Genomic DNA, 10,544 nt, shown 5'->3' with positions numbered 1-10,544 from the left:
CCCGTAGAAAGGATTTTTATTTTCTGCGTTATCATTCGTTTACCATGTTCTTTCATCTATTATGACAGGATCTACGCTTGTGATAAATAAAATGTTATATACAACAACAACAACAAAATTAGACAGGAAACGGATGGCGAGAGGGTAGAAGCTACAAAAGAAAGGCAGAGAAAAGAGGTGGGGGGAGCAGGAGATCAGAGAACAGTCTTACCAGTGACGGACACTGATCCTGGATCAGAGTCCAGACTTACTATCTCCTTCTGTCAGGCGACAGACACTGATCCTGGGTGTGTGCTATATGCAGAACCGGCAGCTAAGAGTGCTTTGATAGTATTTTTCTGTGATAGCCCTTGTTTGGTCTTGTGCCAAAGCCCCCTTTTTTTGTAGTTGACATCCGGGTAGCACAGCTTCCTTTATTGTGTATTCGCCTTCCCCTCTACTCCCCTTCTACGAAGGTAGTATATTAAGAGCCCTTTATTCATTCGATTTCTTTATTTCATATTAAAAGACCTTCTAGGTGTGGTTTGGTGATGATTTAGCTAAAACACAGTCCAATGTCGGGTTTTTTTCTTCTGCTCTATCGGTCAGAACTCTGTGATGGGAAGCCGACAACCCCCGCGGAAAGATCAGAGTTCATCTGATCACCAAGAAAAGACTTTGGTCTTGATTATGAGGAGTAGACTTTAGTCTTCATTCTGCTCCTCTCCTTAATAAACAATGAAAATCCCTTTAAAACTAATTTCATGAGTAGTGGTTCTGTACTGTATTTGTCGTCGGCCAGACCAAAAGGGTGAGTAACCGCTTCAAAAAGTCCCTGTGGTCCTTAGCATGGCCCACTATTCCAGTTTTTGAGGGAACGCCTTGCGAGTTCCAGTTTTTGAGGGAACGCCTTGCGAGTTGAGATACTGAGCCGGGCCTATAGCGTCAGCTGACTCTACCCCTTTTGCTATGTTAACACACTGACTGCAGCATAACGTACACAGCTTATACCCTACAGACAAAAGCGCTATGTGTCTCATATTGACGTCGAAGGCACATATATTTACTTTTTTGCTACGTGTGCCCCCCTGTTCCCTTTTCCATTCAAATATGTCTCAGTTCCATTTCATGTAACCTGAGTTTTCAGCTCCCTTATATCCTTTTTTGTTTTTTACTAAGTCCATGATTTTTTGTATCTTATAGCTTAGCATTCTGAGGTTGTTGTTTTTATTTAGTCCATGAGATGCTTCTATATGCTGTTTTTAATGTTACTCTGTTTTACTCTGAGGCACTGCTGCGCAGCATGGTGCTATAAAGTCTTATAAAGTCCAATATATTATTTAGTAGGAGAGTGTAGCATGATTATTCCAGTTATTCCAAAGCAGTGCTGCAACGGACTGTTTCTCCATATGCAGTGGCTGCACAGCACTGGTGTGGAGGGAAATGTTGGGCAGCATTTGGAACCAAGGTCAGCAACGAAAGCTCAGCTGCGCTTTGCTGCCACCTGCTGCCTCAGTTTCTCCCTCCTCTTCTTTTCTGTGAGCCTGAAAGGAGAGGATAACATGCATTGGTTTGTTGTGAGTAAAGGTTGTTTTAAATTTCCTCACCAGTCCCTCCCTGTCTCCCTAATTTCCCCTTCCCAAGTTTTCCCTTCTGGTTTATTGATTGCATTTGATCCACTAATGGTCTTTTTTCTTTTCCATATTTTTTCTAGTTATTAAAAACGTCTTATAAGTCCTTAAATTGTCAATTTACTGTCATCTGGGGACCCCCCAAAAAGAGTCCTGTGGGGACCCCAACCCACAGGTTGAGAACCGCTGCTCTACACCAGTGGTTTTCAACCCTTTTCATATCAAGGCCAATCAACACCTAACACTACAGGGTAATCTGTTGTGTCTGTTTGCTGAGCCATCATTTCTAAAAGAAATAGGGGGTGGCAAAAAACAAGTTAATGCTTCACTCATTGATTACCACCATACAAGATGTGCGATGAAACCAGATTAATCTGCAAAAAAACTATTCGGAGTTGGGGACAATAATATGCATAAAATAACTGCATGTGAGGTTACATGAACACTAGGGGGTGGCAATTACCATCCAAATGACACCCCTGTCTGTTTGAACAACTGGTCTGTATAAAACATAATGAAACCCCTGTCCCGCTACCTGCGGTTCCGAGCCTCCACCAGCTCGCTGAGCTGGTCCTGGGCGGCCCTCAGCTCCTCCAGACTCTGTTGGTAGCTGAGGTCAGCTGAGCCCGACCTCTCCAGGACGGACACCTGGTTGGACAGCTCGCTGGTCCGATCCCGCAGGCGCTGGATGGAGGTGTACAGGTTCTCGTCGTCCTCCTCCTAAAACCAGATGTACACTTTTCACACGGATGGCTCTATATAGATGCGAATCATGGCAAGTTTGCACATGGCACATGATGACAGTCAGGGACGTGCTGGGCCCCTGATTCAGCACAGGAAAAAGAGTTGTAGAGGCCCTCATTGAGTATAGTGCTCAATGAGGGCCTCTACAACTCTCTCTATAGCGCTGCTGCTACTCAAAGATTTGCCATTTCAGATCATGACAAGTGACAAGCCAGTGGGCCAATTACATGAGTTATATTTCGTCGTTGTCGGGTGGAAACATTGTATGTCCAAAACCGTTTGTTTTGTATTTATCATTTAAAAAATGATTTAAACTAGTGAAAACAGCCGTTCTACATTAAAGCACACAACGCCTCACGGTGCGAGGCGTTGTGTGCTTGTAGATCTGCTGTTTTCACTACTTCTGTGCAACGGCCTTGTATGATGAAGCAGGGCTTTGCTTTGCGAAAAAGCCCCCAAAATGGAACGAAGGCCAACATTTTATTTAAAATATTTTCCTAATGGCCGGCCTGGACCGGCCGGGAATGAACCGGCCGTTCGGGAGTTGTCCCGCTTTTCCCAATGGCCAGCACGTCCCTGATGACAGTGTACACATAGAAGTAGGAACCATGTGCTCAACACTTTAAAGTACAATTTATTTACAATTACAATTTACAATTTAAGGCCCTTTCTCACTCTGCGCGATAACGATAACGATATGTCGGCGACGGCGTTCACATCAATTATGACGGCTTTATCGTTGTGTTGTGGGCGCTACCATCCACTTCAATTGAAAAACGATATTTGTTATCGTTATCGCGACCAGTGGGAAATGGCCTTTAGGTATTTAGCAGACGCTCGTAATCCAGTACGACTTACAATAAGCAAGTTAATACATCAGTACATCAACATCAATACATCAAATGAATAGAAATAGTAATCTAAGAAAAAGAACGTTGGTAGACCAAGCACCTATTCAGTAAAAACCTAAGAAAATACAAAATAAAAACTCAAAGGGTGCTATTGTCTAATGTACATTCTTTGCTATTCTTTATTATTTCTTAGTTTTTAGCGGCTACAGTTTACAGTTTACAGTTTAGGCATTTAGCAGACGCTTTTAATCCAAAGCGACTTACTACAATGTTGAAGAACAAAAAACTTGAACAAGGGAAAGGGACACAGGGTCCCAGGGAAGGTCTACATGGTGCATTACAGTACCTTAGCGTTGACGATCTCAATGTGGATCAGAAGAGATGCCAACTCCAGCTCCTCACTGTAGCTGTTCTTCAGCGGGACACTCCTGTAGCCTGACAGCAGGCAATGTAGAATAGACGTTAGATCACATATATATCAACAACAGGGGGTGTCTAGGCTGTTATGATGCAAAGTTGCATAATGTTATGTTGAAATGGCTAATAGACTGATGCTACGTGTTTAGATGACTATTTCTATGCATTTGATGCATTACCTTGTGCTGTCCTTGCTTATTGCTTAATGCCTAAATTGTAAATTGTTGGACGCGACGGCTCCGGTTTCTTAGGTTTGGTTGTGGGAAGCGTGGAAGTGCAGATTTATTTTTTATTTTTTTACGTCAGGGTACCAATTTTGTCCAATCAGTAAAGAGAGTGTATTAATATAGGATAAACAAAGATAAACAACTGAAATTGGGAGTTATGAAACAAAACAAAGAATGCAGACAAAACATTTTAACACTATAAAAATAATATGTAAATAATATATTTCTGTTAACAGACCACACGCAAGCACGCGCATGCACGCGCGCGCGCGCACACACACACACACACACACACACACACACACACACACACACACACACACACACACACACACACACAAACACACACACATGCACCTGTTCGGAGGGACCGCACAGGGTAGGTCGCCTGGGCCAGGAAGTTGGGGTCACTGAACATGTCCTCCTCGTAGACGGTGAAACGCAGGAAGGTGAAGGCTGGGTTGTGGATGTCAAACACAAACTGCTTCTGCACCCACACAGGGTTCAGCCCATTGTCCGCTGTATGGGGAATGAACATGACAATGGTTCCACAGGCTTTGGAATTCATATTCATCATGCAAGCGGAAAGCTTCAAAGAGTCACTTACGTACAGTAACTACCTTGGGGTACTCCTTTGGTACTCAGACAGTTTCAAACGTTTATATTTTTTTCTGATATTGGCTGTGAACTTTAATATTTTCAATACAAGGAATTGACGATATAGTCAGCAAAACAAGTCACTAGCTCAGTGCATTTTAGAATGTTAAGGAGGTAAAAGAAGCAGAAATAAAGATAAGAGGACCAAAAACACCAAAAGCTAAGACTGGTGGAAATATACGCGACCGCTACTTCATCATACAAGGATTAGTGAAAAAAGGCGATCTACAAGCTCACAACATGATGCGTCGCAATGCGTTGTTAGCGTGTAGATCTTCTATTTTTGCTAATTTGGAACAGGAAAATGAACATTATAATGGCATGCCCAAAATAGGGAGATAGGCAGGCCAAGTTGAAAGTTGTTAACACAACATCTCTTTGAAGTTCCAGGTTGCCACCAGTCTCCATAGACTTCCATGTAATTCATAGTGCACGGATCATGCATGCCCATGCCTAGATCATGCACCACGTGTGTGCAAGCTGTTCACAGCTTTCAAACATCCGTTCAGGCATTCATGAGATAGCAGCGATTATGTTTTCTTCATTTGTAAACAAACATGGCTGCCATGTTTGAAAGATGGGGTTCGATCGCGATCATGCCTAGTAGTTAGAAGGAGGTCCAAAAAATCTTTTTGAAAAAAATAAATGAAAAAAATGAAAATAAATAAATAATTAAATACATCTTCAAAATGGCTGCCAACTCGGGCAACTCGGGCGTGGCAATCAAAAAGTTAAGGAAACAAAGTCCCGGCGTCTCACCTACGACATCGGTCTTACTCTTGCAGCCGTCATATTCAGCACCAACAATCTCCACATCCACGAAAGGACAGACGATGCTGCGGCCGTTCTTGGGCAGATGGCGGGCTCCCAGCACCTGAAACACAGAGCACCATAATGGATAAAATACATAATACACCAGATTCACAACCTGTGGTCCGGGGTCCACTGGTGGGACCTGAGGATATTCCAAGTGGGAAACTAGCAGAAAAAGACCCGCTCTCTACATAAACTTTTAAGGAAGACTCCTTATACAAAGACTTAAAGATTTATTTTTGCTTATTTATTTTTGTTTATATGTTGATAAAGCTACTTTTCTATATTTTCTTGCAAGTTCAACAGTGTGCGGGTCCACTCTGATTTCACCATCAGAGAAACCTCTTTGATTTATGTATCTTTGTCCTACGCACCTGGTAACTAACCTTTGAGGTGTGCATCAGCCTTTTCTTAACGTTTATTTATGTGACATGGTCTGTACTATGTACCTAATGATTTCATGTGTAATGCTGTGACACAGTAGGTATTGTTGTTTTAACAGCACGCCCCACCATTGTAGTGGCCTTGATGACCTGCTAATCTAGAGCAACTTGTCTGTCCGAGTGTCCGTGATCCATTCATACAGCACTGACGAAGTTCCTATGACCCAAACGTTTGCTGCTTTTTTGCACCTTTCACTTTGAGCACAGAGCACTTTATAAGAGTATGTTGAAATAAAAGAAAAACTATTTTCTTTCTTAAAAGTTTATGCAGAGACTAGAGAGCAAGTCTTTTTCGTCCCGTTTTCTTTAAGTCTTTAAGACCACCACACCTGCAGTCAACGTTGAACATTGATGGACAAAGAAGGGGCAGAACAGTTTGCCCTGTACTTTGATATTGCAAGTGGGACACCAGATAATTGTCAAGATTGTATTGATAACATTGATATAAAAACACCAATAATACTGTTCATGGTCATTAACACATCGGACGCCCACGTGGTTAACGTGTCTTAATTTGCTGGTGCCCATGGCAACGCGTCATTTTACCTACCGGCGAGAGTACTGGCGAGAAAAGTAATCCGAGTAAATGTAATCCGAGTATGTCCTGTTTATTTCGCGAAAATCTTTTCTTTCAGTCAGGACCGTTTTTTATCATTTCTAAGCCACAGTGTTTGTGTTACGGCAGGTAGAAGAGGCTGCCGTTTTGAAATGAAAGTGATTTAAAAGCTAGATTAGGAGAAAACAGCATTTTTGTGCAGCCGCTAAACAGGAAGTCAACGAGACACACAGCGCGTCCGGATGACGTAATTGCGCGCTGCATGTTGGGAAATGGAGTTTGTTTCATCACCGCGGTAGCCAAGTGCAGTAGCTACAGTACAGTATAGTTTACTGTACAATGCGTCAAACGCGTCGTGGGCCTCCAGCGACATCAAAGAAATTGACTTGTAGACACCACGTGGGCATCCGATGTGTTAAAATAGACATGCTTTGAAAACACGTGGCCTTAAAGCCATACTGTGTAAGTTGCTCAACAAGTGGTCAGTAGCGGTATTGCTTTTTTCGGCCGTTTTTCACCCGGAGTCGCCGCGGACCACCGGAGCGGCGCTGCAAACCACCGCGACCGATGCGAATCCGTGGAGGGGTAGAACGTACTATTCTGGCCAGGATTTGGGGATTAAGAGGTTAAGAATCCTTCACCATCGTAAACACTGTAGCTGAGGGAGGCTACTTCCTGAAGACACGGCAGATACGCTGTGATTGGCCGGTAGTGTATCATGTGTGTATGATCCGCGATGTGATTGGCCAACGTATACACAACGTATACGGATGATGCAGATGACGTAATTTTGCCGGGAAATCACGCCCCTGTCACGGCTAAGTAGAAAACATATAAAGAAAAGGCTTTTGGGGCTGAAATTAACAGAGAGGGGGTTCTAAAACTTTAGCGATTTAATAGTTAGGACAATTTTAAGATATGTTTTATAAAAAAAGTTACATAGTATAACTTTAAAGGAGTAGTTCATCCCCAAATGACTTAATTTCTATCTATTACTCACCACATGGAGACTTGAGTTCAATAATATTGTTTTGTTTTTGTCGCATTCCTAAGCCAATAAATGGGCCTACAAAGGGTCTCCTCAAATTATTGGCTTAGGAAGGCGACAAAAACTAAAAATTATTATTGAACTCAACAGTCTCCATGGGGTGAGTTATCGATTGAACTACTCCCAGTCCCTTAACACGGCCGTGTTAACCCATTCAGAACGGGTACACATTATAGTGTATTATTATTTTATGCTTTAACTATTGAAAAATAGCAGATATACAAGCTCACAGCGCACATCTGCTATTTTTGAAAAACCTGTGTTTCTATGTCAGCAATCTGGCCAGCCATCGTCAAGAAAAGGTCCTTTTCACTTAACTGGAGCTCAGTTAGTCTGTTCTTGAGAGACTACTATGTCAGTGGTTCTCAAAACTTTTCATGTGAGAAGGACCCCCAAACTGATATGTATTTGGCCACGGACCCCCATCTCAAAATATCTAGTTCCAGGGACCACCCAGGAGCAAAATCTTAGTTACAAACGTTTGCTTTAAAAATACATATATTCAAAGATTTGCACACATTTTCACTACTTTTTCAAAAATAGCAGATCTACAAGCTCGCAGCGCGGCACTCGGTGCCGCGCTGTGATCTTGTATATCTGCCATTTTTCAATAGTTAAAGCATTCAATAATTCAAGTGATCAGATGGGTGGGCCGCAAACACTTTGCAGATCTCCAAGTGGGCCCTGGTCCAGAGAAGACTGTCTGGGAGCCACACTGAACCAAAAGATGGAGAGAGAAGAGCACAGAGGCGTCCTGATTGGTGGATCTGACCTGTAGCTGGATGGTGATTGGCTCCACACGAAGGGAGTCCTTGTCGAAGGGGTCGAAGGCCTCGTCCCTCATGATGTCTGGCTGTGGCACGAAGCCACTGCCCCCACCCAGCAGGAACAACGCCTGGTTCAGCTGCATGGGCTTATCTACACACACACACACACACACACACACACACACACACGCGCGCGCACACACACACACACACACACACACACACACACACAAACACACGTTTATATTACTATACTTCGAGGACATCAATATTTTAGCATTGAAAATAGCCCAAAATAGCAAAAATATTGGAGAAACTTCACGGAAATAGACGATCTACAAGCTCACATAAATACAATTATAAAATAAATCTGATCTGCATATTTTTAGCTAAAAGTCAAACGTATATATATATATATATATATATATATATATATATATATATATATATATATACGTATATGCCATACTGTATCAATGCCAGAACACAATTAAATCATTAATCGCATATTATTTGTATGACAATCAATGGTCAGGTAAAATGACATGATGGTGACAGCCCCCCGGCACTGACCCGGGGTCTGGAAGTTGAGTGCGACCAGCTGGGAGCCGCAGAGCCACATGGGCAGCGGGTCGTAGTTGGAGGAGTCCAGCCTCTGGCCTCGGGGGTAGACCCTGGACAGCTGGCGCCTGTTGTACTGCAGGAAGCGCTTCCCTCGCGACCGCGTCGCAAACTTCTCCGCCTTGGTCTCCGGGAAGGAGGACATGTCCCTGTAACAGGCCCTCTCTGTGCCTATCTCTGGGAGCACAGGGCAGCAGAGTGGCAGAGAGGACGTCACATAACGAGAACGCAATAATAATGAACTGCTACATCACCGATCAGGGTTCAAACCATTCTCTTCCTGGAACGTTAGCGCGTAAAAATAGTAGCCATAGTTGCATCAATAAAAACAATATGTTTAAAATCCCTGCCAATGATGTCATAGGCAAGTGCATTTTTTTGCTGTATGCCTACATAGCTTGTCAATGAGACAGAGCAAGTAGACAGAAATGGATCTTATAGTGATCATTAGTGAGGAGAGAGAGAGAGAGAGAGAGAGAGAGAGAAAGAGAGAGAGAGAGAGAGAGAGAGAGAGAGAGGGGAAGAAAGAGAGTGACATATCGTTGTTGTCGGGTGGAAACCTCGTATCTCCAAGTTTCAAATTTGTACGTTCTTTCGCAAAGTAAAGCCCTGCTTCATCATACAAGGCCGTCACGCAAAAGTAGTGAAAACATCAGATCTACAAGCACACAACACCTCGCACCGCGAGACGTTGTGTGCTTGTAGATCGGCTGTTTTCACTGGTTTAAATCATTTTTAAAATGATAAATGCAAAACGAACGGTTTTGGACATACAAGGTTTTCACTCGACAACGACGATATAAATAGGTATACAGAAAGAGAGAGTGAAGGAGACACACACAGAGTATCCTTACTCTCTTCGTTGAAGGGCACAGGTCTGCAGTAGACCACCAGCTCAGACAACTCCACCGCAATCTTCTTCCTTCTCTCCATCTGCTTCTCCTCCTGCATCTGTAACCATGGAGACCAGAAGGCCTCAGTAAGGGCATACACACACAAACACACACACACAACAGGTTGTCTTTCCAATCATCTTCTTTTTTATTGCAGTCAAACTCTGCTCCTGCTGGAACCGCCCGCATACAGAGCTGAGCTTTGGAGGAGGAGCCGAGCTCTTCCAAAAGTAAGGCCAAAGTTACGACTTTTGAAACAAAGCGCTAATGAAGATAATAACATTGCATATTTTTTTCTCCTTTGATAATCGTATAATTAATCCCTTTGATTACCGTATTATTCCTGGTTGATAGCTGTCATCATCAAAGTAGCTTTCAAATTGTTGTAGATGTATTTGAATATTTACGGTACTACCAAGTTAAACCACCTAGCGCGTGCGTGTGCGTGTGTGAAGTGAAGTGCTGCTGACCCGTGCGTCTGCGCTCTGAGCAGCCTCTCTGATCTTGGCCACCCAGCTGGTGAGCTCCTCCTGGGTGTCCGCGGCCACGTCCAGAGACTGCACCGGGTGAGAGGACAGGTTCTGGGAGTGGACGGTGAATACGTAGGGCTTGGAACTCTTCCCATCCTTCAGCACCACTGGGGAGACGGATGGAAGAATGGAAAGACATGGAGATATGACACTTTAGAAATGCATATTATTATTGTCATATTTCATCAGTGAAATATGTCAAAACAGCAACATGGACAGCCTCAGACAACTCATCTCTCAGAACAGCATTTCTGACGCTGTCTAAACTCAATATTACTATTAAGTTTGCTCCTCCCCACTTAAAAATCACACCCGTGTGAACTGAGCGGTGGTTTACCCCCCCCCCCCCCCCCCCCCTTCCCCCCTG

At 43.4% G+C, this 10,544-nt stretch overlaps 1 protein-coding gene across 1 annotated transcript in view; it reads right to left on the bottom strand.

Moving 5' to 3' along the window:
* Positions 1 to 1,462: 1,462 nt before the first annotated feature.
* The window catches only part of LOC308284153 (1-phosphatidylinositol 4,5-bisphosphate phosphodiesterase gamma-1-like), a gene marked incomplete at both ends in the record, with an annotated part of 43,259 nt that continues 34,177 nt past the window's right edge, over positions 1,463 to 10,544 (bottom strand). Inside the window, 9 exons of the mRNA XM_080724703.1 lie at positions 1,463 to 1,523; positions 2,146 to 2,330; positions 3,552 to 3,640; positions 4,207 to 4,368; positions 5,266 to 5,380; positions 8,139 to 8,284; positions 8,707 to 8,931; positions 9,609 to 9,705; positions 10,118 to 10,284. Coding sequence (XP_080580829.1) covers positions 1,463 to 1,523; positions 2,146 to 2,330; positions 3,552 to 3,640; positions 4,207 to 4,368; positions 5,266 to 5,380; positions 8,139 to 8,284; positions 8,707 to 8,931; positions 9,609 to 9,705; positions 10,118 to 10,284 — 1,247 coding nt within the window. The remainder of the gene's footprint in view (positions 1,524 to 2,145; positions 2,331 to 3,551; positions 3,641 to 4,206; positions 4,369 to 5,265; positions 5,381 to 8,138; positions 8,285 to 8,706; positions 8,932 to 9,608; positions 9,706 to 10,117; positions 10,285 to 10,544) is intronic.

Source organism: Nannobrachium achirus (genome assembly GCF_963921795.1).
Source record: "Nannobrachium achirus genome assembly, chromosome: 1".
NCBI classification, from domain to species: domain Eukaryota; kingdom Metazoa; phylum Chordata; class Actinopteri; order Myctophiformes; family Myctophidae; genus Nannobrachium; species Nannobrachium achirus.
Note: the sequence above shows the minus strand (reverse complement) of the source record. Positions and strands in the feature narration are given on the sequence as shown.